A 27,238-nucleotide genomic window follows, 5' to 3' on the forward strand; every position below is an offset into this window, starting at 1 on the left:
CAAATCCCTGATATTAGATGGCGATACTATTTTACGGCACATTTTAACGCATATACTAACCTAACTGTTTGTAAATAAAGTGATCTTTTAATAAAAAGAATAGCAGAAATCATGACATTTGCCGAATTAAACTTAAACTTATGGATAGTTAATCAATGCCACTCTCTAGGTACGTATCGACTTAAATGTCAATTCAATTGAAAAGTAGAGAAAATTATTGTGTTATTGTTTATTATAGGTTTGAAGAAGCCTACGCCAATTCAACAAAATTGTATTCCAAAAATATTAGCAGGTAGCGATTGTATTGGTTGCGCAAAAACTGGTAGTGGTAAAACACTTGCATTTGTGCTCCCTATATTACAAAAATTATCGGAAGACCCTTATGGTATATTTGCTCTCGTTTTAACTCCTACAAGAGAGCTTGCTTTCCAAGTATGTTTAATAAAATATCTATATGCTATACAATTTATATTAATCTTTTTTTTGTAAATTTAACCATATTTATCAAATATTCCATTTTATGTTTGTAAACGATACAGTAGAAACTTTTACATGTAGATCGCAGATCAGTTTTCAGCGATAGGAAAATCTGTTCGTTTAAAAAAGTGTGTAATCGTTGGTGGAATGGATATGGTTGTACAAGGCTTGGAGTTATCGAGGCATCCGCATATAGTTGTTGCAACCCCAGGGCGTTTGGCGGATCATTTAGAGAGTTGCAATACATTTTCTCTGAAGAGAATTAAATTCTTAGTTATAGACGAGGCTGACAGACTTCTAGGAGGTAATTTTGATAGTCAGTTGAAAACTATATTCGGTGCTTTGCCTCAGAAAAGGCAAGTTCTCCTTTTTAGCGCAACAATGACAGACACTCTTGATAAAGTGAAACATATTGCGTCTAACGAGGTATTATGAAGTTTCGCTTAAAGGGTATAGCCAAATAAACATTATAAAAGCACTTTTAGTATGCTTATTCGGTTACATCCTTTAATATTAAAATCGACAAATTGAAGCATGTAGTTATATTAATCACGTTTCAAGGTTTTTATGTGGGAATCTAAGGATGATTCTGGCATAGCTACAGTAAAAGAACTTGATCAACGTTATGTACTTTGTCCAAGCGATGTTTGCGATTCTTTTCTGGTAGAAGTAGTTAGAACATTTCGAACAACAAACAAGGATGGATCGATAATGATATTTACAGATACTTGCAAGTAAACTGAAAATATTTACATACGCTATATTCATTAATATATGTCGAGCATAAACAATAATTATTACATATTATCTTTTAGGCATTGTCAGTTGTTGTCCATGACATTAAATGATATTGGCTTTAAAAATGTAGCCCTACATGCAATGGTAAAACAAAAAGATCGTCTTGCGGCACTTAATCAGTTTAAATCGAATCATATAAAAATTTTAATAGCTACAGATGTTGCAGCAAGAGGTTTAGATATTCCTGCAGTTGAATTAGTTATAAATCATTCTGTACCAAATGTACCAAAGGAATACATTCATAGAGTTGGTAGAACAGCTAGGGCAGGCAAAGGAGGTATGGCAATTACTCTGATAACACCATACGACATCAAATTATTGCACGCCATCGAGGATACGATTGGGACAAAATTAACAGAATACAAAGTTAATGGTAACATATTTTTTAATTTATTATTTAATCGACTGAAAGACAAAAATGTATTAAAATAACATTTCCGAACAGATAAGGAAATAGTCACGATCATAACGCAAATATCTGTTGCTAAACGAGAAGCTGAAATGAGATTAGATGAAACAGACTTTTATGAAAAGAAGATGATTAATAAGCGTAAAAAGCTCATTCTCGAAGGAAAAGATTTAGATGAAATTGAGGAAATATTGGAGAATAATACATCTAATACATCAAAGAAACGGAAAAAGAAACTTGTCAAAAGTACACGTAATGCAAATAAGTGTGATTAACATCAGATTTTATTATCTGGAAAAAATATATGTATATTGTATAAAGATTAACAAATTAAGCTATTGTTTAATGAACAATTAATATATGGAAGGCACATATTTATGTTATGTACTGTATAACATACAAATATAATTATTTTATAAAAATTATTATTTTCTATTTCAAAAATAAGAAATATCCGTTTGTATAAATTCGTATGTGTTAAACAATAATTTTGTTAAACAAGTACAAAATAGCTATAAAATATGTAGTCTATGAAATAATCTCTTTTGTCTTCTTAATTAAACATTAATAACTGTAGAATCATTATTTTCAATTAAAGCATAACAAATGTTTCTATTTACAGTCATACACAGCCAAAGATAACTCGTTAAAAATTTTTAATTCATTATGAATGTAACAACTCATATTTATTTTTTTTTTTTTTTTTTTTCAAATTAATTCAAATGAATCAAGGAACTACATATTCAGCGAGCAATATATCATTTAAGAGTGTAAGTAATTAGATATTATATTGCGCATTTAGAGACGTGCTCTCATTTTTTCTTCATTTTGTATTAAACGTAATTTATTCAAGAAAGCATAAAGTTCTCCGACATATTCTTTTGGATGGTTTTGGAAGTGTCCAACATGTGGCGATTTCTCAAATATTTTGACATAAGTCTGAAAGATAGAAATGTCAAATTAACGAGGTACTGTTTTATTTTACATATTTGTAAATATTACCTTCACACCCAAGGATTCCCATTGGCTGCGTACTCTCATATTATTAGTTATTGTACCAACAGGATCCGTTTTACTTACAAAAAATAATGCTGGACTGTGTACTAAATTCGAATGAAATAATTGACTAGATCGTATATAATACTGTGTAGATTGTTTATAAAATGTCATCATATGATATCTGAAAATCATTTTAACGTCGATTAAATTTAAGATGCTGAAAATTTTGGTATACGTATGAAAATAATTACGATTAAAACTCGACTCACTCTAAATACTTTTGTAATACATTTTGTAACATTTCATTTTTTGGAAATACAGCACGTGGGGTACCGATTGACAATTCGGTTACATCTGCCAAACTATCCCAGACTTGGCCAACAACTCTATCTATCACATTAGCATATCTTTGACGGTTGCTTTCAATTAAATCCAACACTTCTCCCCACATATATCCTCCCACCGAGAACCCGTGTAACAATATTTGTTGGTAATTTTCATGTTGTATTAAGAACTCTAGTAAGTCTGCAGCCACTACCTAAAAAAAAAAAGACTTTACACATCCACTTACGTTAGAAACGATAATCTATTTTTCATTTTATTTGTTTCGTAAACTTACCCTTGATCCTGTAATGGGCCACAGTAGTTGCCAAGGTGTCATTGATACTAACGCAACATCAAAACCCTGTTCTGTGTACAAATTAATAAATTTCATAACATGTCTACGTCTTGCTAAGAGCCAACTGAGTACAATTAACAGTGGTCTACATTCTGTATTTTTATTATGTTGCGTTTGGTCATTAGAAACCAAAATTCGATTATTCTGTGTAATGTGCTCGATGCTCTTTGTGACACGGTGACTGGATAGTTTACATGCCAATAAACACAGAGTCTAATTAGGGAGGAAAGATCAATTAGAATATAAAAGTTTATCGAAAGTGAATTAAAAAAATAAAAAATCTACGTTACCAAACTTTGCCTCTGGTTTAATAACTGGGGCTGAGCAAAGGAAACCGATCGTGTCCTTGTCAGAGTAGATGATAAAATTCTTCCAACGATCATTATTGCCAGCAAAGATCTACCCAGTCTATAAAGCACTCAACTGATTTAATGAGGATTTTTAACAGTAATAATGTAACAATGAGGCGTATTTATAAAAATACATAATTTATTTATTAGCTTATAGAATATACTGTAATTAGGGAATTGCTCTGGATTCTGCGTAAAATTAAAATTACAGGTTAGAACTCTACAATTATTCGAATTCTCGGCATGTTAATTTTTTTGGTATATTTATTTTTTACATTCGGTCATGCGATGAGACTAAGTAGAGAACTCATTCGTTATTTAGAGCCAATTGACCTGTTTGAGACATTTTTAGTTTATTCGTTAGATATACTAATCTTTCCTTTTTACGCTCTTTCTCTCTGTCAGTAAAAAGGTCGTTACGCGCGAATATCAAATTTCATTTGTATATTCGCATTTCGCCTTTATGTAATGCCTTGCAGTAGTTTGTGGAACGAGCTGCTCAGGCGTCGTTATATTTTCCCCACTTTTTCTACCGACTGTGTGTACTCGTATCATTGAAAATCATCTGTAAAACCTTGGAGAATTCATCCTAAAAGCGCATTTTTTTCAAAAAGGATTAACAAAAATTCGTATTGAAAACTAGCGAGAAGAGATATGAACGTATGGGATTGATCGTGACTCCTCCATGATAAAATATATTCCAATTCTTCATGATTGCATTTAATTGTTATATTCTTCCGATCGTATTCATATATTATTATTATACACGTCATGCTAATTATTGCAACGAATCACTGTATATTAATTAAACAAGTTTCAATTGCAATTCATTTTCATTGTAATATGCGATTATTGTTAAAATAAGAATAACAAAGAAGGAAAGAACTTACAACTGTTTGATCGAGCACTCTGCTAGCTATGATGCCTCACTGACAATGAATTCATTTGGGGGCTCTTGCGACAAAACTGATTGGCGGTATGCAGTTCACTTTATGCATACGATGGACAATTCTATAATGCGTGCATAATATTTAATGCAGGATGCCGAAGTGCAAGATTACTGATAACAAGTTATTGACATTTCGACAAAAATAAAAAGAATCTTCGCCTTGATAAACGAATTTTTAATTTGCACGTGATACGATTTCATTTTCTCTTATTAATGGATACCCTTTATATTATTATTATTACTGTAACGTTGTATCGATATAACAGTCTTACCAATTAGTTATTAAGTATTTTCATTTAATTTTTTAAATTTTATATCAACAATGATATTCATTGAACTTTGATAAGCATAAGTAAATATTTTAGCCTCCGTAATCTTTATCAGAAGTTGGAGATTAAAGTACGTCATATACTATACTTTCCGAGTTACGCATTTCTCCAAAAAGTAAATAAGATTTGTGCAAAATTTGTCGTTACTTCAATAAAAAATCACGAACTATATTTTTCCTCGGATGGACATTTTCCAAGATTTTTCATCTTCGTCGCTAATTTATTTTCTAAATTTTTAATTACAAATAACGTAGTTTCACTGCATCAAATAATATTTTTATGATATTTTTTTCAGGTACAATAAAATTTATTGGCAATGAATCACTTACAGTGTTACAATAGGGAAAGAAAATTATTCATAAATGTAATGTTTTACAATAGTTATTTGTAGAATTTTATTACACCTTTTATTTTATTATTTAAATGTTAATTCTATGGTGTGTAAATTACGCTGAGCATAATATGAAGACGGATTTAATGTAATATGATTTTGTAAGAAAGTAAAAAAAAAATAATAAGCTGGGCCGTGACAAGGCAGGTACAGAGGGGGGCACGTGCTCCTGTGTGCAATTTTATAAGAGAGAAAATGAACGCCCTTAAAAGTAAAAAGAATTAATTATACGTTTTGTAGTAAATTTTTATTTTATTCGTAGAATATTTTCGATGCTTTTGTTCGAGTTATCTACGTAAAAATACTCGATTGTACTACAATACGTATAATTCCCTTCTAATACAAACATTATCCAACATCATAAAAAAAATCGAATTAACTAATTTAACGCTTTATTTATTATTTGTAAAATAGTATTACCGCTTTAAATAAGTAATTGTATGAAACTATTTCTCGTTACATTTCTATCTTAATCGATTCGCCTATAATAATTCAAAATTTGAGGAACAATAGATAAAACTGAAATGGTCTTAGTTACTTTGGTTTTTTTTTTCTAAAAAATTCGTTTATAAGAACAATTCAAAATATCTATATTATGTATATTTATCGCAAACAGAATGGACGAAGGGTGCTGTATTCATTTATCGCCCTGGGTGCTAAAATACCTAGGCACGACCCTAAGTACTAAGTAACACGTGAAACTAATAATAAACAAAAATATCTATAGTAAGATAAAAAGTACTATATCGAACTTAATAAACATTATTGACTTGATTTGGTTATTGTTTACACACAAGTTACTCAAATTTACATACAAGTAGTTAATTTTGAAAAGTGTGTACGACCGTTGTGCCTATGCGTGTTTCACTATAAGCTCTCCCTTATAACAAAATTTGTATGTTATAGAAAATTGAGTATAATAATTACAATTTTTACCATTCGTTATGCTACATCATCCTAAAGTATACTTAAAGTGTTTTTACCGCACCATCGTATTTTATTTACAATTCTAAGCAATTTTCGATTTATGCTTATTTTATTACGCCAATGTCATGTATCAAGTTAAAATGGAAAAGAACCCAATAAACATAAACCATAAGTTTTGTTAGATTTTCATTACAGTATTACATGAATGCATACTGTTCTTAGTATTACTATTTGAAATTGATTTATTATAATGAAGTAATGTTTCCTTTACAAGCTATTATCATTATTAATAATAAATTACTTATTCCTATGTTATATAAAACACATACATATAAATACATTTTTATGAGATGTATGCTACTGAATATGGAGACATACATTTTTCTAATGCCAGAGGAAGAGGAAAAAACAAAATTGTTTTATTCAAATGTACATTTTAAGATTATATTATGTAATTTCAGAGAAATGTATTTTTACTATTACTTAATTCGATAAAATCTACAGCAGGATAACAAAGACTGTAATTCTTTATTTGTGACACACAGTTTTTAAAACTCTTTCTTTCAGTATTAGAGATGATAAAATGAAAATGTAACTTTAATGAAAAGTTTAAATATTCTTTAAATAGTTAAAACAAAGCCATTTCATTTCTTTTCATCCATTCCTCTCTTCCTCTGCATCCTACTCTACATTGTATACGTATATATAGGATAAGACACCTAACGTCGTTAATTACTTTTGACAATATAAAAAAAACTCCTTGAAGAAAAAATAATTTGGTTTGGTGGAATAAATATCACAATTGGCGGTTTATTTTTTTGTCAAGATTATATTTTTCGAAATCGAAATCATCGATATTTTAATAGAATTACATACGAATAGTACACGACCCTAGATTTGTAGAATGACTGTCATAGTAAAATGCCTGCAAATTCAATGTAGGAGACTGTTATATCGGATTGAACCGGCAGATCGATAACCATTGAATTACGACACGACGGTAATAGATCCATGCGCTGATAGATTAGAAATTGGTAGCAAAATCTATCATGGCGTCATAGTAACAGATCTACTGCTGCATTTCGGGGACTAGAACCAAAACCAAACGCGGAGGCAGATGGCTATGGATTGCGTAGTATCACTTAACCTGCCGCTAATTTCTTGCCCCTCTATCAATAAACTGCTTACTGGGCAATTACTGAAATGTCTGTACAGAACTGAAGTCACTATATTGGCCCCAATATCAACTAAAACACTGAACGCAACAAAATATAAAATACCGTTACAAAAAAAATTATCGATGATTTCGTATTTCAAATGAAATGTTCTTCTAATTATAATATTTACATTATTCCAAATCAAACAATTTATTGCTTAGACATTTTGTTCGCATTGTCAAAAGAAACTGAAATTTCTGCAATGATATCGTTAGGCGCCAAATCATGTATATCAAGATATAGTATAATAGTAAACATCTATAAAACAGTTTATTGCAGTGTCTGGAAAACACAAATATATAAATTAAATAAATTACATTATATTATAGAAAGGTAATACATGATCAGACTTGTGAGTGCTTACTGAATTTTTTAGAAACTGCTAGCATTATTTAATGTACTTTTGTATGTACTATCCTATGAATAAGCATCACTTAAAAACAGATATAATTAAAAATTGTAATAATAACGATGCTAACATGTATACCTACTTACAAATGTTTGTGCATGATTGTAGATAATATATTAAATGGAAAATTAATATAAATTTGCACCTAAATACTGATCGTTATTCGGCCTCTGGAAGCACATTACTTCAACTTTAATAGTTCCTTATAGGTTTACATGAAATTGGCTGTTGTGTAACTTCTTATCATGCACGAACGTGTATGTACATGCATTGTAAACAAGAAAAAGAATATATGTCCACAGTATAGTTATAAGGACGATTTTAATGGAAATAGTAAACGTGTAGCTCCATTATTCTGCTAAAAGACTACTTAACTGAAGTCTATGGTTGTGCAGAAATATAGGCCAGTCTTTGACAATTACATATTTAATAAAATTGTCATTTTATGTTTTTGCGTAACTTGAAATTAGCATGTGAGTTTAGATATGTTTTTTATATAAATAGAGAGAAAAGTAACTTAACAACGAAGGCACAACATATTCTACGAAAATGTTGTGCCCTTTTGTATACTTAAAATTGAAAATCTTATAGTATAAGGGTAGTATAACATGTATTTATAAAAGAATATTTGTCAAAACTGACCTTATTGAGATAGAAAATGGCATAATGATAAAAATATTTGAAATTCATATTTTAAATACAACTTTAATGATATCACAAAACATATCGCATAAATTCTTTAAAAGCAACAATTCAGAAAGAATCAAGAAAATCTTAACGAAATCCAGTCTATTCATTTCTTTATAAAACTGGAACTTAAACAACAATCCTTCGGCATCGTAAAGCAAAGATTCATAGAATAGTAACACATAATTTAATAATATTATAATCCATGCTTTACAGAAAATGTAGTCTTAGTCATTTTCTTTTTTATTGATCTAGCATGAACAAAAAAGTTTAAAGTATAAATACATCAAATAAACTTCATAGATTCTTTGTTGTATCGTGAATAATGCGTTTGATTTTATTCTAATGAAAAAAAACAATTGAGTATTAAAGTTTTTGTTTTAAATATTCTTGTTCAAATGGCAGTATTGATATAGCACAATCTCTTACTTCCTTATTAGTTCCCATGCTTAGTATACGACCAATGGCAGTATGTTTTGGATAATTTCAGTACACTTAACGTGTGTTACGATTCAAAAGACTTTTTTTTTTTTATCGTAATCGCGGCAAAAAACCGCGCAAACATACTGCACGTAATATACAAGTATGTATATCCGACATAATGTTTAGTACATTGCTGTACGTAGCAATTTCATTGTTTAAATCGTACACTTACCCTTGTACCGACGACCATACCCCTAATAAACTCGAGAAATGACTCGCGGTAAGTTACGTTTGACTTTTTGTGCAGTATTATATACAGGTTTCTAATACCAAGTGACCTTGTGTTGTATCTCAGAAGGCTTCGACAAAACTCGCTGGAAAAAGTCCCGTACGACCTGTTCTTTGTTGAGTACCTTTATACCAACCATCATCACGTTTTTTATGTACATAAATTATGTCCCCTACACGAAGTTCTAGTTCGAATTCACTGTTAGGTGGATATGGCACAATGCAGCGGAATCGATATACTCGTTCTCTGCAAAAATAAAACCATTATTCGGTTGACTTAAGTATAAACGAGAAGTACTACACGTAGGTGAAAATTAAATAATTTTATACCGTTCGCGAGAAGGTTGCTGCTTTGTTTGTTTTCCCATACCAGCATCTAAAGAGTTGCTCTTACGATGATGATTTCCGACTGTCGTGCACACCATTCCAACCGTTTCATTGGATCTATAAATGTTATAAAAAATGTGAGGCCGATAAGAAGTCTGGTAGTTTATGGGAAACATTTATTAATTATATCCAGCAGTTATAAATCGAATGCCACGCACACTAAACTAACGAGCAAACTTTTAACGAAATTTGTGATCATAAAATGAAACAATAAAAGCAATCAAAAAACGTGAGCTAAGTAAAACAGGCGTGAAATATAATGCTTTAATGCTAACCACATACTAAGCCATTTATAACATAAAAGGTTTTCCAAATTTCTGTAAACATACTTACCTAAATATAGCATTTAATTGTAAATATTAATGCAGACAAACATGTGCACCACACAATTATTATATACACGTTAATTTGCACAAAAGACAAACTGAATTTCCATTTTTCTATATATGAGCTGAATAGATATAGTTTACTGTAAACGCTAATTTTTTCCGTCGGTCTACCTGCCAAGTAACTTATAATTACAAGCAACGACTAACCTCTGGAGGATCGAGACCGGTAAAGATGGTCTCTCCTTGTATTTAAGTCTTTGTGAAGATGTGACGTGCCCTTGTACAGAGCCTGGACACAAACGATGATGGTTGTTTGAAGCATTTAATTCCTGCGTGGCTCCCACCTGTAGCAACTGACTTGGGCAAGATCCCGATCTAATTTCAAATATACCCACCCAACCCACCCCCCGTGTAGAATTAGACAAATAATTCAAAACGTGCAGCTCATATTGCGTTAAAAAAAAATATAAAAAAAAAAATCAATTAAACACAAATACAGACGAGACTTAAGAATTTATACTATTTTGTATGTACATTATATGACTGACCTATCAATTTGTTCATTATGTATGTGCGCAAGCATCAAATTCATGCAGTGATTTCAATAAATATGAAGAATGTACGCCTGCACGACACACGGTGAAGGTCCATATACACACATACACGTAATTTATGTATATATAAAAACGAACGAACTTGAATAACAATACATGCGAATTATTAATAAATCGTGTTAGGTATGCTATTGTCATGCAGATTATTATTTGGAATAACTTTTTTTTTTGATTTATTAGAAGTTGTGATATAAATTGAACAAGGTACATTTGACGCGTTATACTTGTATAAAGCATTGGGCTGTCGTTTTTTGTTACAATAAATAAATCTTACCGAACATGCACCGGGTTGATGGAATTACCATCGTCAAATACAGGATTGTCCATTGAATACGTAGCGGGCGGCGGAGATTTTGATTTCTTGATATTTGTTAATCGACGCATTAAAGAGACACACTTATCTTTTTTTTCTTTCTGCTGCAATTGGACAGTACATATACCAAATTAATGATCGAGTAATAACAGTAATAACGCTGGTGGAATTACGAACATGTATCAAACAGCGTAATTGAAAACAAAAATCATACGTAGAAAAACACGTACCTTTTCAGTATTTTTAGATGAATTAGCAGCAGTGGTAGACGAGGGAGAAGCAATTGCACGTAGAGTACTATTTGGGCTTCTATTCATTTCAGTTACAATGGAAGAAGTAGCAGCGACAGTTGCGTTTGTACCACTGTTATTGATATTAGCGGTAGTAGTTGTAGTGGTTAATGATTGTGGTAAAATGCCCTGTTTCCCAGGCGAAGCTGGAATACAAAAACGTATCTCATATATGTTGATAACGAACACTTAACATAATGATTACATACATATATTTGATGACATCACGGCACTGTGACTACGTCCAAGTGGATTCACCGGATTTTGTTCATTGTGCCGGGGAGGACTTTTCTCCTGACTTTGTGTTTGGCTTTGACCGTGCCAAGACGAGGACACCATCGAAGAAGGACTGATAGCGCGCGGCGGCAATTCGGGTGGTAGCAATGTGTGTGGATTATACGGTTGAGGCGCAGGTCCTTTATTTTTGGTGTACGTCACGGTAATTCGTGACTCGGAACCGTTCTGACCGGTCGACGATGGGAAATTCTGATGTTGCCCTGTATTTGGTGATCCCCGGCACAAACTACGTTGACATCTATCCGGATATGCAATGAGTTTAAGATTAAGAAATTTTATTGCGGATGTACACTTCTGCAGAAAACTGAAGTATCACTTTATTTACGGGAGTGCAAATATCGATGACTTCCGAGTCTTTAGACTTAAAAATTCATCGACACCGTGATTTTTGTACTCCTCGCAGAATTACAAAACCCTACATTTCGCTACTTTTCGATCGATTACAAAGATTCTCTAATTTTCCGGGGAAGTGTAGTTATTAAGAATGTTTCGCATACTTAGCGGGCGTAACATAATTTCCAGGAAAGACTCCACACTTTTGAGTACGATTAGACGTCCCTTTGAACCACCCATCTTGACAGCGTTCCATTACCATATAAATTCCACCTTTCCTTAATTCAAGTTCGTCCGCTTTTTGTGGTTTATATGGATATAGTGCTATATATGCAGCTGGCAAATGAGTATTACCGGTTGTAGTAGTGGGCAAACTTTGCGATGGTTGTGCAAGAACTAGATCGCTACTGCCGCTTCGTCTATGTCGAAGATTGTGATCCACGCCACTGGCACTAGTCTGATCGATACAAATTTATAATTCAATTTGAATTAAACTCTTACCAGACTCTAGAGCTCTTCTAGAAATTAATTCTTACTTGCAGCGGGGAAAATGAATCACTGCTGCAGCTACTGTTGCTGTTTCCAACAGCATTGTCCACCGGTGGACTAAGTATTTCAGCGCTGTGTCTATGGTGTGGATGGGATTGGTGACCGGTATTAACAGCAGTAAAACTGTGGCGCTTAACATTATGTCTATTTCCAACTGCCGGAGGCGACGTTGCTGGGCTACTAGGACTGCTTGGAGCTGTGCTAGAACTGCTAGAAGTACTTGAACTATTGGGAGTATTTGGAGTAGTAGTTGAAGAACTACCTCCTGATGATACATTGGAAACAGTATCAGAAACTGGTAAAGGTGTATTCTGTTCAAAGATATATTAATGTAACAATTTTCAAACATTTAAAAAATAATTTCAATTATCAATATTGTTAAAATTAATTTAAAAATGTTATGAAACCTGCATAAGTTGGGGCCGAGGTTGACTCGTTGTTTGTACATTACGTGAATGATCAGTTGGTATCAGAGGTGTGGTTTCTTCGTTAGTAGGAGTAGGAGGTGCTACTCTTGATGGACCAGGCTGTACACTAATTAAAAAAAATACAATCATCTTAGATGTAAATATATAAACACTATGTCTACTCTGTCAATTTATCAAAATTACTTAGTTGAAAGTTTCATTAAAGCTCTTGCCACGCTATTCAACTCCACAAAAGCCAATGGAAAGATGCCAATTCTGTCTAAAAGTTTTCCTTCTGCCCAATTCTCATCCACTCTTCTGATAACACTAATAACTTCACCCTATAAACATACATTTTTATTTCTCTTAGAATTCTGTTTCAATGAACAGAAGAATGTTACAGAAAAATAAAATTTAAATTTACATTTACATATCATTACCTTATTAAATGTAAGGCAGCCATCCTCATCATCATTTGTCATCCTAAAATCATATAGAGCTTTGCACTGAGGAACATGTGGTGTCAATGGTGTCATTACCTACAATATACAATTAATTAGAGTTAGTAGACAAAACAATTGTTCATAATAATTTTGAAATGCTTTAAAGTACCTGAACATAAGACAGGGGAAAACACCCATAATTGTTGGCATTTTGTCCAAAATACCAATTGTTATCGATCTTTTTACGAAGAATGACAATGTCACCCTTTTTAAAAGAAAGATCCCTGAAATATCAAATACCCGATAAGACTTTGATCATATTAAAGTAATTATAATAATTATAAAATATTATATTCTTACCCTGGAACTTTCGATATATAATCATAGATAGCTCTACCATACGCCTGATTGTGTAACTGAACTTGCTTGGCTGCAGCATTCGCGTGTCGTACAGATTCGTTCGCGAATGTAGTAGGTGTGAGACTAGTAGTTACGATAGGAGCTGGAGTAACCTGATGACCACCGAAAAGTCTTTGCGGTCCTGAATTGGACTTTGTTACGAATTTTGCTGTTTGTTTAGGAGCAGCATTACGCATTCCTTCCAAAATACGCATTAACAATACATTAGGTGGTAAATCGTCCACTTTAGCATCGACTAAAACACGGCACTCGGGACAACGTAATTCCCGATGGGTACTGACAATTTCTTCTAAACATTTCTTGCAGAATGTATGTTGACAGGGAAGTACTTTGCTCGATGTATCTAATCGTTCAAGGCACACCGAGCATTCTAATAAATCGTTCAGCATGCACTCATCCATTCTGACTAACGAGTTTTTTATCACGTTCACTTTCAAATATATTTTTCAGTTCGTTTGTTCGTGCCCGTTTTCTCGATGCCTGCTTCCTCTTACTTCTCCGATCTTCCCACGCGTCCCGTCTTTGTTGCACCCATAGGCCGCCATACACCTGACGCACTTGCCTCCTCATATAACAAGCAATAACGTAACTTAACAAATAAGTGTAGTCCACCAGTAAATCCACTTCACGTGCAAATACGCGGACATGTTACCCGATCCTATTCGTAACTTTCGAAAACTACTTTTCCATCCTTTCATTCACCGCAAAACGGAAACCCTTGTTAGGTGCGTCAGTATATACGCTGTCATCCTGGTATTCGTTACGTTGCACACAAATGCGCACACACACACACACACATGCACGCGCGCGCGCACGAATCAAAACCATATCGATCAATCGGTCTCTCGTCGATTACAGTCGATTCTAAAACAGGCCACAAATGCTTTGCAAATACATATATATATTGTGTACATATATATATTATATATATATATTGTATAACCAAGGATGTTACTATGGATGTGCAATATTTGTGTAATGACTGAAATAAATTTTGAAAAGGCAGCAAAGCAAGGAAATTTTGTTCCATTTAAAGTTTGTCAGATGATGTTAAATTTACTTCTATAGCTGAACCTGCCTCAATATAGGGAAATAAATGGAGATAAGGTTCTAATTTTTGAAGAAATTTGATGCAATCATAGAATTTTCAAGAATCGGTCGCTGTTCGCAGCCCTCTGGTGGTAGACTATCTAAATATATGTAATACACTGAAAAAGTTTTTTGACTTTGATATGTTTGTTAATAAACTTTCTTCGTGTTGAATAATTCTGCTCATTTTACTTACAAAAATATGATTGACGAGAGATACAAGATATTTCATTCGTAAGGGTCGATTTCTGATAATGATGCATTATGCTTGACATGAAGACTCGCCAGTCATTTTTGGTATCGTGTGATATCATTATTTTTTCATCAAAATTGAGACAAACCAATCTTAATTCTAGTCCCTTGGTGGTTATCCTATACTTAATTAAAAAGGTTACTAGGTTGTGCGAGAAGTAAAAAATTCCTAGGTTCGTGACTAAAGCTTTCCGCGAGGGAAGAGAAGATACTCTAAAACGGCAAGAATTAATGGGCATACGTATGACGTGTGTATACAAGGTGGGACGTTAGGTTGATACTGAGCTACTCGGTACAGTAGTTGGAAAATGGCGGCATCAAAAAGTCAGCGTTGGATGATAGATTCGGGGATTCTACGTAAAAAAAATGGAGAAGAGGAGCCACAGGAGCTGTTGGTGTTTGGATATGGCTGCAAATTATTTCGAGATGATGACAAGGCGAAAATGATTGATCAAGGAAAGCATTTGATACCATGGATGGGCGATAGCACGTTGAAAATAGACAGGTCCGTTTCCCTAACCTAGACAAAATTTATCATCTAGGATATTTAATTCTTGCATAAATGCACCGTACGTGTAACCTTTAGAAGAACGATGTCAGACAGAACTAAGCAATGTGCAGCAGTTCGAAAAATGCTACCACAAACGGTTAACGTACGGATAAGCAATCTGGAGACTGTTTAAGGTTTCTGCAGGTGTCTTGGCTGTGAACAGGCGGTGTGGAAGCGCGAATACGTGCTCTACACGGCCGCAGAGCAGCGTGCTCTCGCGACGTTGGTGCTTATGGCTGACCGTCGGCGCAGCAGCAAGGTGAGACACAGCGTAGAGAGACAAACGGCAGCTGACGGTTGTAGGTACTACAATCGCTCAGCATGGTATGTATTAGCGTTCTAGATTCGGCCATACACTGGCATAGTCACCCTACGCGATTAATATTGTATATGGTATGGTTAGTTTTGTTACACAACGCGTATGCAGTTACAGTGTACGTTGGGTCATTAAAGAAATCAATTACATGGACAAAATGTTCTAGATCGTGGCATATAATTGTCGGCCATTGAGTACAGTGTCAGGGTTGCTTTAAAACTTCATAATGTAACAAATTACAATTTCTGCAAACTTTTTTTTCAAAGCATCAAGTTGTTACTAGCATCTAGTCTGTGATACCTTGCCTATATTCTCCTATACAGTTCATAGTCTCGGATATGTGCTGGCAACACATAATATAATAGCAAACAAGGCGAATGTAATAGTATGTCGTCGAGTTTTGTATAACTGTATTCTATTTCAGCGGAATGACTTTGACATGGGGTTTGCTCCGTGGCATAACTTTCAGATGATTGGATCAACCAAACAAACTCAAAAACGCGAGTCATTTTCTTCCTTTAACTTGGCAATTGTATGTGTATAGATACGATGGACGCGGAGCACTGGGGGACTTAAGGATATACGAACCACCGACAGGTGGTTTTGATCAGCGAACGATCCTCACAGAGGACGAACTCAAAGTGGAACAACTATGCGACGAAGAACGGTATCGATCTCTTTACAACAGTGATATAGAAGATTCTGTATACCATGGTAGGTAAATCTTCGCGTATAAATCACCGATTTACGTAGACGTTCTCGAGATATCAGAATGATGAATAATTTCAGAAGAAGAGATGAAAAGATTGCATCAAGCCCTGGACTCTGAGAATACATATGGTCAGGTAGCGTATAATTACAACGAGGAAGGAAACAGTTCGAAAATCACGTGTGACGATTCGCAAAGTCCGAAGCAATCGGAGGGTTCTCAGGAAGATCAGGCTTTCGTTCCGCCTCCTGAGCTAGAAATTCCAGAGGGTATTCCGCTGGTTTGTAGAAGAGTTCATTGGTCGACGGGTGTATGAATTCGTAAGACTTACGTTTGGTTCTTTTTCAATAGCCAGAAACGCAGAAACTGAATGCCATCATAACGAAAACGGCATTGTTCATAAGCCGCCAAGGGGGCCAAATGGAAATCTTGATTAAAGCGAAGCAGGCAAACAATCCACAGTTTTCGTTTTTGTCGATAGACGGACGGCTACACCAGTATTACAGATACATACTGGACGCGATCAAGACCGGAAAGTACAATCCCGAAAAGCAGCCCGAGAAAGAAGAATCCGGTACGCATATTGTTTTATTTAAGACAACATCGTGTGGTAATGTTGATTTTGATATTATCGAGTTGAAATGATTGAAGCGACTTAAAGCAGGATTTGATTACCCACATCTACTTTGAATTCTACTTAGTTTTTCTTGCCGTAAGTACTTCTACGCATATTTGTTAATGTACACTGATCTCTGTGTGACATGTAGGAAGTATTAGCGAACGTAGGCGTGCACATTCTACTTGTAATTCTTTTTAATGATAGAACCTGAAGAAGGATCGTCGGATCAGGATGACGAGCCGTATCTCCATCCGAGTCTGGTGCCATCATTTACCAAGATAGAAGCGGTAAGTGTTTTTTTCTTTTGGTTATTAATCATCTACAGTGTGTTAATTTCGTTTAAAGGCCCCCAGTATTCCGAGTATACAATATAAACCATCCGCGGATTGTGCTTATTCGATGCTTGTGAATAAAATCACTGGAAGGCCGCCACCGTCGAAGGTGTTGCAAGTCCCCGAAACAACCGTTCAGCCAGCGACTACTACTCTAGGATATTATCATCCTGTACCAGGGCAGGTAATCCGAGCGTAATATAAGATTGGCGTTTCACTGTAGTAACAAATAGTGTTATAAAGTGCGCGCGTTGCAGCAGCGGAACGCCAGCCCAATTCAATTACGAATTTCTTTGTTTCAGCAGGGCTATAATCCTTATGTTGCACCAGTGCAGTATTCTCACGGTCCAGTAGTATACGGACCAAATGGACAAATACAGTCACCGGGGCATCTTCCAATTGTGAGCGTACCAACGTCCGTGAATGATGTGACCGCACCGCACACATTGACCATCGAATCTCCCGTGCCGTTGGTCCCTTATGGATCCACGCCTCAGAAGCAATTGAGTAGACCTTCGTTCATCGTGCCACCGGCAGACGTTCAAATAGTCATCGACAAAATGGCCAGCTACGTGGCGAAGAACGGTAGGGATTTCGAGGCGATTGTGAAGAACAAGGGTGATCCGAGATTCAATTTTCTCGAGCTGTCGCATCAGTATCACGGTTATTACGCGCACAAGTTAACGATATACGAGGGCGCTATAAACCCTAAAGTCTTGACGGAGGAGGAGCTGCTGCAGAAGCAGGAGCCGCTGGAGGAGAAGCAGAAAAAGTTGGAGGAATTGCAAAAGAAGCAGCAGAGAATGGAGGAGGTGCAAAAAAGGGTAAAGATGATACAGGCGAAGAAGAAATGCGATACAAGAACAAAACAGACCACGACGGGAACTAAGCAGATCACCACTGTGTCGTTCTCCATAAAGAAGCCAAAGGACGGGGAAACTGGGGTGATCGAGAAACGGAATGCTCTTCCGTTAGAGGAGAGCGACGACGAGATGGAAAACGAGAACAAGGACGTGAACTCGAAGCCCAACTCGCCGCAGACCAGCGAGCATAGTTCTTTAACCGCGCTGGGAGCAGACAAGGACACGTGGAGGCCGGAGAAGAAGTCGAAGAACGAAGAAAAGGAGCTGGTAGATCTTACCGACGAGATTCTGGAAGATTGTCAAAAAGAGATCAGGCACAAGCAGGCCGAGGATAGGATCAAGGACAAACTGGTCGCGGCAGCGCGGGACAAGTTAGCCGCTACGTCCAGAGAGAGACAGCTACAGTTGGAGAGGAAGAAGAAGGCAGCAGCGTTTCTGAGTCAGATTCAGACCTCTGTGTTGTCGAGATCCAGCGGGACGACTAGCCAGGGTATTAGGAAAGACGATTCGGACGAGGTGCACTCCCTACCTTCGCCGTCGCCCTCGCCATCGTTCGACGATGTAAAATCCTACGATTCGAGGACTAGCGGCAACTCGTTAATGGATAGATTGAAAAGCGCCGATTTGACCGGCAAGCGATCTAGGCCACGATCGAGGAGTCCCAACGGCAGCCGAAGTCACACGGACAGACAAAAGTATCACAAGAGGCACAAAAAGAAGAAAAGCTCTCACAGAAGGTACCCGATTTTTATCAGTAAGTTTGGTAATTAATATAATTAACAGCTTGCACGCACAAAGTGTAATCGAGCGTTAAGATTCTAACTTGAAATCGAATAGAAAATTTAAGAAATATAATCTCGCGATATGGTTGAATATGTTAGGTCATCTCCTCGATTTCACAAGATGATAATTTTTTAACGACGTCAACTGCTGATATAAACAAAAATATTTTTGTTTATTCAAGCATTAAAGCATCAACATGTATATAAGAACGCGGAGATCATTTTCCCGCAACTTTAATAAAGAATTGTTATTATAATTACTATCTCTTTTTTTTTTTATTGGGAATTAAATTTTCTACTCGATTCTCGGTTATTTTTTCGTTTTATTACACAATGTGGAAGTTACAAGCTTAAATATTGATTAACCAAATTGTTTAACAATTTCGCAAATATTTTTTGGGTGTATTTACCAATAACTAATATCTTTTTGCGTTTGATTGGATCGTAGCAGTCATGACAGTCCAAGCAGTTCCCGAACGCACAGATCGAAGAAGAGCAAGAAGACCTCCTCCAAGCACAGGTCTCGTTCGCGAACACCGTCCCGTAGGCATCAGCACAGTGCACGACGAAAGGGTAGCAACTCGTCTTACTCGGACTCTAGTTCGCCTTGAACTTTTATTTTGGTCAACTTTACACGTGTAAAATTGTATATACATGCACATTCATACGTACATACACATGCATAAATACATACATACATATATTCATATATGTACTCGCGTGCGTGTCCAGATATTATCGTATCGACGATAATTTTAATACAATTTTTGTCCAAAAAAAAGCGATGGGAAATTATTAAAAAAAAAAACATTGAAAAATAAAATGAAATTTCAATAAAGATTATACATCCACCAGTCGTGCATTGATCGTTTCGATCTGTTCGAAAAAAATTTCTTCTTCGGTATTACGGTTCGTCCGCAAATTACATTGGTTGGCAAGTTGTTTGCCTGTATTATCTGCGGTGTTATAAATTAAATAACTTTAGTAATTTTTTAGATACTTCGGTATTCGAAATGTATTACACTTCCTTCACCTATTTTCCAAAATGGCGGCAATTCCTTGTCTCTGACCTTTACAGGATTTTTTTTATATCTCGAACGGTGCGTCAGAATAAACATCAGTGTCAAATTTTAACACTTTTTTTTATTTGATTTCCGTTAATTGGATCGTAAAGAAGAACCGAGATCTTAGTTTTCGCGGATCGACAGGCTGTATTTGTTTCGATACGGATACACAGTGATGATAGTATGGGAAGGAAAAAAATCACCTACTGTTGCACAGTATCGTATCGCTGAATGAAATCCAACGGCGATACGCTACGAGAATACGCAACAAGTGGACATCTAGCTTTAAAGGTTATCAAATTAAAGTATTCCACGCTTGTACGCAGCATCGATTGATTCAACGTGTGAGTATAGACTAATTGTTCACGGACACATCGAACGCGGGCTGGTCAGTAAAGAGTTTTTTTTTCACTCGACTTCGTTTTCCGTTTGTTTTCGTATAGCCTTTCTCTGTGGTCAGCGGAGACGCTGTAGATTTCCGTTCTTTGCTCTAATCGTCTTGTGTTTTTAGTTTTATAAAAGAGGTCAGGTTGTTTATCATTAAAAGTTGATTGCAAGATGTTGCAAAATCGGTTATTTCTTTCGCCGTTTCATTTTTAATATACATATATCGACATGGAATGATATCCAACTGATAGTCGCTCTTTAACACTTAAATCGACACTTCATGTTTAAATGACAGCACTGAGATTTAGAACACTTTTTCTATGCAAACTTAAGAGTAACAATTAATTAATAGTATTGCCCTTTTCAATTGCCACTGAGTACAATTATTTGTATTTCAAAATATTTCCATTCATTAACTCATTTTTAGTGATTTGGATTGCACTTTTGGGACCATAAAGAATAGTATATTTTTGGTAGTATCTCTCTGATGTTATTTCGATAATTTGATTCAAGACATACAATTCATTATAGTAAACAGTATCATTATTATGTAATTTGGTTATAAATATAGACTTTTCGGCGATAATTGCGTAGCCTATGTCACGTAAGGTCTTCGAACCATCAGTCTATACCAGATTACATCGGTTTTCGTGTGATTAATTAAAGTATTATTCTAGTAGTTCACAGAAGAAGGGTTTGAAAACAACTTTCGCTATTAATTTTTTTTATGATGTTTTGACTAATTGTGATTATCGCGACGAGGACGTCTCGTAGAAAATTTTAAAGTTTTGGTCTGGCAGCCGACGCGTTAATTGAGATAAGCGCAAATTATTCGAACTATTTACTTCGATACCTGGTTCGGACAATAACGCAATGGTCCTGTTGCTATCGGCGATTTTCAAGTATTATCGATTCACGACCGAATGGAATTTTTATCCCCGTCGTCGTTACCGCGATAATTGCTTCATACTGTTCCCGGAAGAATCCAAAGCATTTTTTTTTCGACGAATAAAGAGTGCCATTTAGCGGTAATATGCGCGCACGAATGATATCTTCGCGTGTATTTTTCGCTTGATTACGTTCTTTGCCGTTTCGCGCATTACTTCTAATGAATGCCAATTAATGGTACTCGTAATACCGTTGCAACTTGATAATAGCAAAACGTGGCTTCATTTCCGCTAATCATCGTTTTTCTCGTCGACGGATGGCACAAGAATAACTTCGAAAAACTGGACTTGACGACCGCCGACCACGTCTATGAATCATCCTCGAACAACCGACTAACTGACCCTCCTGGTCGCTATCGATACCAACTGACCATACCTATCTATTTGATAACCACTGTTACTTGTGGAGTTTCCGTGCATTCTAAGCCGGGTCCTTTTCGAAAAATGGAGATCAAATTTTGGGACGCGCGATCCGTTTTCCTATAAAAATCGAGTTATCAAGTCCAGTCGATTCGATCCTAAAATCAGCTGCACGGTGCAGCATCGCGACGCGTCGCGTGTCTTCCAATTTTCCTTCGTTTTCTTTGATCAAATAATTGCTTGAAAGAACTTAGATCCGATCTATCTCCTTTTGGGTCTCCTTACGCAGCAACCTCCTCGTGGTGAGACCTGGTAATCGGTGTTACCCACGTGGAAGAGTTATTCCTCGTGGGTAACACCGAGCTAATGGCTGCGAATTTAGAATCGTTTATTAAAATCCATCAAGGTCTCAAATATATGCAATACCACTATAAAATAAAACGGTTAGAGATAAAATATACGATTCGATTAAAAAAATATTCCTTTTTATTGAGTTTTCAGGGTAAATGGACCCACTGTGCGACTGTTGACGGAAACTAAGCAGTCAGAAACTGACTGATTACTGTTCGCCGCGGTGGCGTTCCTTTGCTTCGCGAGTCGTTAAATTCTACGATATTTTTTTTTTATCACGTACGTTTGTCTGTTAAAAACTGGTGCGATTGTGTTAGGACGAGATAGCGTGTATCGAATATTACGCACGTGACCATACTTCGATCAAGCAAAGGTCAAGGGTGAATTTACTCATATTTATAAGTTAACTCGATCGCATGGGACTTAGTCAGTCAGTGTTGCATACCCAATACCAGCCGCAATACAATATAGCCGTATAGATACAGATGTCGGCCAAGACGATCGTAAGTATACCCAAGGGACTCGCCGATAGAGCATCGACGCCGCTCGTCGGAGCTCGTTTCTTTCTTTTAGTTTACGATTAAATCTAACATTTTTATTCGCGAGGACTGTCCGCCCATCGTCCCGACAAGATCGTTCCATTTTCCTTTTTTTCCCAATTTGTTCTCGACCGCGGGAAAACTTGCAGCTTTTCGCGCGATTTTGTTTCGGCGACGCTGTTTCCAGTTTCCTTCGTCAGAAGTGCGATTATTATTTTCGTCGACAAAATGGAGATCGCGCGTCCAAGTGTCTCGCGATATTGTATCAAGAGCAAGACAATCGAAAGTGGAACAAACGGCGATATCCTGAGCAACGGTTACATTGAAACGGGACTATTGTTTAAGCAAGACGATCGCTGCGACTCGGATAGCAGGATCGTCGATTTTTCGATAGATCGCGATCGAACGAACGAACGTCGATAGAGTTCAGTGGTAGACGAAGAAAATGTCAGATTACAACGAGTACTTTCCAAGTGTCACCGGCTCGGGGCCTCGAACGTGACAAAATGACGAGGCGAAGGTACACGAAATTTTTCTAGATGAAATTATCGAAATGTTTTCGTGTACACTGGGAACAAAAAATGACCGAGGAACAGCGAAAGCAGATCGGACACGGTAAAATCGAGAAAGTGGATGTACTTTATCTTTGTCGCGTTAGAAGAAGTGTAATTTCTTCGGCCTTATTAGGATGATTTATTCTAATACCGAGTGGGTAAAGTCTCTATCGGGAGACCATTCCTTTCCGCATGCGATAGCATTAATAATACGCTAGGAAATTTTTAACATCGTCGACAGTCTACGAAACGGCGATACGATTATTGCAGCGGGAAATCATTTTCAGCAATTTCTCTAGATCACGAATAAAAAGTATTTACTTTTTTTTCATACCGACTAAGATTATAGTATTACAAACAAATAAATTGCTCGTGCAAAGTGAACTCGGAAAATCGTTTACCACTTGCAATCCGATGCTTTGATTTCGATATACAATATGAGCAGTTAAAGTTAACTGGTATCACTCTCAGTACGCTATTTATATCCCTGTCAACTGGTCGCGAGGCGGTTTCTGTGCGCACTTGTATCAAAACACACGTGTCTATGGCGTTCGCACGCGTGAAAAGTGGTTGCGTCTCGAAAGCGTAGGCCTCAGATTGCAAAATGATAAATGACATTTCAATTTCTTTCCGCATTCGTTAACCGATCCGTTGCATCACTAGCGCTGAGATAATGTTCAGCCGAGTACTCACGCTCCCCCCAGTTTCACAACGCGATAGTCTCAAACGCGGTAATTTTTGATTACTCAGGCGATTTACAGTCTTTTACATTAAATAAAAGGTCTCAACCCTTCGAAAGAATACACTGTAATACACGATTCGTTTGACGACAGTCGCAGCTGCAAAGGCAATCCATCCTGGACCCTTCGGACAAGTATCGTCCGGAGACCGTCTATTCTGGTAAAATGGTCTCAGAATTCAGGGACTACTCCACAGACCCACTGGACCCAGTGAAGGAACGCGTTCGGCAAACGTATCAGAAGATGCACACTTATCAAACCGTCGAGTTTGTGAAATGTGAGTAACAGCGTCCAAATCACAGATTTATCGACAATTTGCTCGAAGGCCTAAACGTTAGACCCCCCAAGCAAGCAAAGCTACGACAAGAGTTAGTTTTTTGGTGAACTTGGAACGGAAACGTGTTCGCCATTTGTTTAAGCTCGCATGGACAAATGGCTGCAGTTCAACAAGTTCAAGATGACGGTGAAGGATGCGCTGATCAAGCTGAACAGTCTGGTGGACGAGAGCGACCCGGACACCAACATGCCGAACATCGTGCACGCGTTCCAAACAGCGGAATCTATCAGAAAGGAGCATCCCGATCAGGATTGGTTCCACTTGACTGGTTTGATCCACGACTTGGGCAAGGTAAGGGGCGCTGTTCGTTGTCTTGTTCCAAGAGGACGGAGCTGACGAGCCTCATGTCGACGTTTCTTGTTGTTTCCAGGTAATGGCATTCTACGGGGAGCCGCAATGGGCCGTGGTGGGTGACACGTTTCCGGTCGGTTGCGCTTGGGCAGACTCGATAGTTTACAGAGAGACCAGCTTCGAGGACAATCCTGATGGTAACGACTCGCGATACAAGTAAGGATCATTGCACACGAGCTACACGCGTCACTTTCCAGCCAAGTCAAAACAATCCCGTATTTTGGCAGTACAGTAATACTGGGAGACGTTCGAGAAGTTTCTGAAAAAATGAAGAAAACATAATATTTTTGGGGGGTTGAGGTCTGTACCCATTCAATGGACGATTCGCAACTCGAGAATTAACCCTCAACTATTCGATCACTTTTGATTCTATCGTTTAAACTCAGAACATTATTGGAACATAAAAATGGCTGTAATTTGGGAGCAAGTGTTTCATCGTTTTGTGCCGGGATGTACCGTTGCATGACACCAAATAACGTTTTCTTTTGCTTCCAATGTTTTAACATCTCCATGCTTAGATTGAAACTGAACGGGCAATGCGATCATCAAAATGGACGCTTGCCGCTCAGGACTCGGCTGCAAAGTAACGACTGTTGCTCGTGCGCCAGGTGTAAGAGTACGATAAAGAAGCGTACCAGGAAAACGATCACTGGTTTTTCTTGAAAATCGACCCTCGATCGTTCCGTTTCAGCACGAAATACGGCATGTACAAGCCCAAGTGTGGCATAGGCAACCTGACGATGTCCTGGGGACACGACGAGTACCTTTACCGCGTACTGGTTCATAACAAGACCAAACTACCGAAAGAGGCTCTGGCCATGATTCGTTATCACTCGTTCTATCCCTGGCACGCGGGTGGCGACTATATGCACTTCTGCACCGCCGAAGACATGGAGATGCTCAAATGGATCAACGAATTCAAGTAAGTACGAATGGTCGAATACACGGTTTAGTGTACCGAACAGAAATCGAAACCGATATTACAACTGCTTTCAACCCCTGGTCGTAAGGACTCGAAGGTCCCAAACTTTATTACAGCACAGTTACGCCAGGTGATGGCCTCAAAGACCCTCAAGCCTCGGATTTTTGGTTTATTACCCCGCAACATTCGGAACCTGGGATTCTTGGACAGTTGAATGCGACATGTATAATGCATTGTATGTATTATACACACCGAGCATTTTTACCGTTACCCTCCAACCGATATCCAGGAATCCCGGACAATGCACGGGAAAGACGACAGAACTTGTTCCTTTTCCTGTTTACGTATCGATAGATTTGACACGCCCACGCGAAAACACATAACTTAGAAAAGCAATCACTTCCACCGCGTCTTGTCAGGTATACAACCTCGATAGAAGATAAAATACTTCGAATCGTCGGACGTTAACGTTTGAAACGTCTCGTACGGAAACTCGTGGAGAAAACAGATGAAAACTCGGTGGAACGCAAGTAAAAAAAACTCGTTTCCAAGTTAGGAAATTCAACGTTTTGTACGAGACTTGTATTGAGTCTTGCCCGTCAGAATTACAAATTATTTATAATTCATCCCATTGTAACGTCGAAGTTTTGGTCAACATTTTGATGTTTCAGTAAATACGACCTGTACACCAAGAGCGACGACGTCCCAGACATCGAGAAACTCTGGCCGTACTACGAGAAGCTGATCGACAAGTATATACCAGGCGTGTTGGAGTGGTGAAGCCAATCCTCTATCGCTAGTAAACGGGAACCAATCGATCACCGATCAACGGCAGCGGCGACATCGGTAGAAGCGGAAACAAGACGAAGGACAGAACGTATTTATCGGTAGACGTGGCACTCAATCGCCAGGGGATTCGTCGACAGTCCGAAGCGCGCCAATATGTTCGTTTATTCGTCTATTTGGCGGGACGCGATCGAATCGCGTCGGAGTGACGGACAGGCGAGCGTGACTCGATGAAAATCCAAACGCGCCAAGATGAGTAACGGGGAAGGACGATGCCTCGTTCGAGAATTTGACTCACCTGTCGATCGATAGCCTGGCCACACGCGAACCGTTTTCCATTTGCCTCTGCGCTGACCGAGAGACCGATTTCGCGTTCGTTCATCCGCGATCTTTTAACATATTCGAGACCGATGTTTTAATCTATGAGTCACTCTACCCTTCCACTCGATTCGGACCGTGGCTCAGAACAGAACTGCAAAAATGATGGCGGCTGCATCCGACTTGTGTCACGCAGCTCCCTGTAACTAGAAAGTTTCAACAATTAATTCCTATAAAAGACACCAGAGTTAATCAATAATACAGAATGAAATTTTGTCTATTTCTGCTTCAAATAATATTCGGTTTCGAATGTGATTTTTTTTCCGTATTCGACCGCCAAAAATGAACAATTTATT

The 27,238-nt window shown here is 37.1% G+C and overlaps 5 protein-coding genes across 15 annotated transcripts; 3 read left to right on the forward strand and 2 right to left on the reverse strand.

The window, feature by feature from the left end:
• Positions 1-11: 11 nt before the first annotated feature.
• LOC122397727 (probable ATP-dependent RNA helicase DDX49) lies at positions 12-2,045 on the forward strand. Its single transcript, XM_043397081.1, has 6 exons — positions 12-169; positions 239-432; positions 559-903; positions 1,039-1,211; positions 1,293-1,648; positions 1,721-2,045. The coding sequence occupies exons 1-6, from the start codon at positions 112-114 to the stop codon at positions 1,957-1,959; spliced, it is 1,365 nt and encodes a 454-aa protein (XP_043253016.1). The 5' UTR covers positions 12-111; the 3' UTR covers positions 1,960-2,045.
• Positions 2,046-2,439: 394 nt separating this feature from the next.
• On the reverse strand, positions 2,440-4,871 carry LOC122397751. Of its 4 annotated transcripts, none has more exons than XM_043397131.1 (6): positions 4,603-4,871; positions 3,653-3,770; positions 3,303-3,575; positions 2,953-3,221; positions 2,687-2,864; positions 2,440-2,623 (listed from the first exon to the last, which is right to left on the reverse strand). In XM_043397131.1, the coding sequence occupies exons 2-6, from the start codon at positions 3,743-3,745 to the stop codon at positions 2,483-2,485; spliced, it is 954 nt and encodes a 317-aa protein (XP_043253066.1). In that variant the 5' UTR covers positions 3,746-3,770; positions 4,603-4,871; the 3' UTR covers positions 2,440-2,482. The 4 variants fall into 4 exon arrangements, with proteins under 4 accessions (XP_043253066.1, XP_043253064.1, XP_043253065.1 ...); XM_043397129.1 differs by having other exon boundaries at positions 3,653-4,277; positions 4,603-4,870; XM_043397130.1 differs by lacking the exon at positions 4,603-4,871 and adding an exon at positions 3,988-4,588 and having other exon boundaries at positions 3,653-3,901.
• Positions 4,872-8,599: 3,728 nt separating this feature from the next.
• Positions 8,600-14,549, reverse strand: LOC122398019 (E3 ubiquitin-protein ligase SH3RF3). 3 transcript variants are annotated; one of them, XM_043397595.1, is made up of 13 exons: positions 13,655-14,549; positions 13,464-13,578; positions 13,292-13,390; positions 13,056-13,192; positions 12,852-12,978; positions 12,432-12,755; positions 12,060-12,352; positions 11,475-11,800; positions 11,206-11,411; positions 10,937-11,079; positions 10,256-10,423; positions 9,663-9,776; positions 8,600-9,579 (listed from the first exon to the last, which is right to left on the reverse strand). In XM_043397595.1, the coding sequence occupies exons 1-13, from the start codon at positions 14,113-14,115 to the stop codon at positions 9,396-9,398; spliced, it is 2,697 nt and encodes an 898-aa protein (XP_043253530.1). In that variant the 5' UTR covers positions 14,116-14,549; the 3' UTR covers positions 8,600-9,395. The 3 variants fall into 3 exon arrangements, with proteins under 3 accessions (XP_043253530.1, XP_043253531.1, XP_043253532.1); XM_043397596.1 differs by lacking the exon at positions 10,256-10,423; XM_043397597.1 differs by lacking the exon at positions 8,600-9,579 and having other exon boundaries at positions 10,256-10,337.
• Positions 14,550-15,230: 681 nt separating this feature from the next.
• On the forward strand, positions 15,231-20,080 carry LOC122398020 (splicing factor, suppressor of white-apricot homolog). 5 transcript variants are annotated; one of them, XM_043397598.1, is made up of 8 exons: positions 15,231-15,560; positions 16,466-16,635; positions 16,711-16,910; positions 16,982-17,204; positions 17,454-17,536; positions 17,595-17,765; positions 17,884-19,181; positions 19,675-20,080. In XM_043397598.1, exons 1-8 carry the CDS (start codon positions 15,364-15,366, stop codon positions 19,835-19,837), a joined length of 2,505 nt encoding a protein of 834 aa, XP_043253533.1. In that variant the 5' UTR covers positions 15,231-15,363; the 3' UTR covers positions 19,838-20,080. The 5 variants fall into 5 exon arrangements, with proteins under 5 accessions (XP_043253533.1, XP_043253536.1, XP_043253534.1 ...); XM_043397601.1 differs by having other exon boundaries at positions 19,678-20,080; XM_043397599.1 differs by having other exon boundaries at positions 17,887-19,181.
• A 2,667-nt stretch (positions 20,081-22,747) lies between these two features.
• LOC122398022 (inositol oxygenase) lies at positions 22,748-27,141 on the forward strand. 2 transcript variants are annotated; one of them, XM_043397603.1, is made up of 6 exons: positions 22,748-22,838; positions 24,262-24,445; positions 24,588-24,796; positions 24,876-25,012; positions 25,548-25,778; positions 26,450-27,141. In XM_043397603.1, the coding sequence occupies exons 1-6, from the start codon at positions 22,821-22,823 to the stop codon at positions 26,556-26,558; spliced, it is 888 nt and encodes a 295-aa protein (XP_043253538.1). In that variant the 5' UTR covers positions 22,748-22,820; the 3' UTR covers positions 26,559-27,141. The 2 variants fall into 2 exon arrangements, with proteins under 2 accessions (XP_043253538.1, XP_043253539.1); XM_043397604.1 differs by having other exon boundaries at positions 22,806-22,838; positions 24,268-24,445.
• Positions 27,142-27,238: the final 97 nt, after the last annotated feature.

This window comes from Colletes gigas, unplaced genomic scaffold (assembly GCF_013123115.1).
Source record: "Colletes gigas isolate AHSC1104 unplaced genomic scaffold, ASM1312311v1 Colletes_gigas_Sc00010, whole genome shotgun sequence".
In the NCBI taxonomy this organism is placed as follows: domain Eukaryota; kingdom Metazoa; phylum Arthropoda; class Insecta; order Hymenoptera; family Colletidae; genus Colletes; species Colletes gigas.

Bases quoted from the DNA above. Each gene is read 5' to 3' on its own strand.
- LOC122397727 (XM_043397081.1), top strand. From the start codon at position 112: ATGACATTTGCCGAATTAAACTTAAACTTATGGATAGTTAATCAATGC. The intron at 433-558 runs GTATGTTTAATA...TTTTACATGTAG, and splicing joins CAAGAGAGCTTGCTTTCCAA to ATCGCAGATCAGTTTTCAGC. The intron at 1,212-1,292 runs GTAAACTGAAAA...ATTATCTTTTAG, and splicing joins ATATTTACAGATACTTGCAA to GCATTGTCAGTTGTTGTCCA.
- LOC122397751 (XM_043397131.1), bottom strand. From the start codon at position 3,745: ATGATCGTTGGAAGAATTTTATCATCTACTCTGACAAGGACACGATCG. The intron at 3,222-3,302 runs GTAAGTTTACGA...TTTTTTTTTTAG, and splicing joins GGCCCATTACAGGATCAAGG to GTAGTGGCTGCAGACTTACT. The intron at 2,624-2,686 runs GTAATATTTACA...TCTATCTTTCAG, and splicing joins GGGAATCCTTGGGTGTGAAG to ACTTATGTCAAAATATTTGA.
- LOC122398019 (XM_043397595.1), bottom strand. From the start codon at position 14,115: ATGGATGAGTGCATGCTGAACGATTTATTAGAATGCTCGGTGTGCCTT. The intron at 12,353-12,431 runs GTAAGAATTAAT...TGTATCGATCAG, and splicing joins ATTCATTTTCCCCGCTGCAA to ACTAGTGCCAGTGGCGTGGA. The intron at 9,777-10,255 runs GTTAGTCGTTGC...TAACATTTATAG, and splicing joins CCGGTCTCGATCCTCCAGAG to ATCCAATGAAACGGTTGGAA.
- LOC122398020 (XM_043397598.1), top strand. From the start codon at position 15,364: ATGGCGGCATCAAAAAGTCAGCGTTGGATGATAGATTCGGGGATTCTA. The intron at 16,636-16,710 runs GTAGGTAAATCT...GAATAATTTCAG, and splicing joins AGAAGATTCTGTATACCATG to AAGAAGAGATGAAAAGATTG. The intron at 17,537-17,594 runs GTAAGTGTTTTT...TTTCGTTTAAAG, and splicing joins CATTTACCAAGATAGAAGCG to GCCCCCAGTATTCCGAGTAT.
- LOC122398022 (XM_043397603.1), top strand. The intron at 25,013-25,547 runs GTAAGGATCATT...GTTCCGTTTCAG, and splicing joins GGTAACGACTCGCGATACAA to CACGAAATACGGCATGTACA. The intron at 25,779-26,449 runs GTAAGTACGAAT...TTGATGTTTCAG, and splicing joins AAATGGATCAACGAATTCAA to TAAATACGACCTGTACACCA.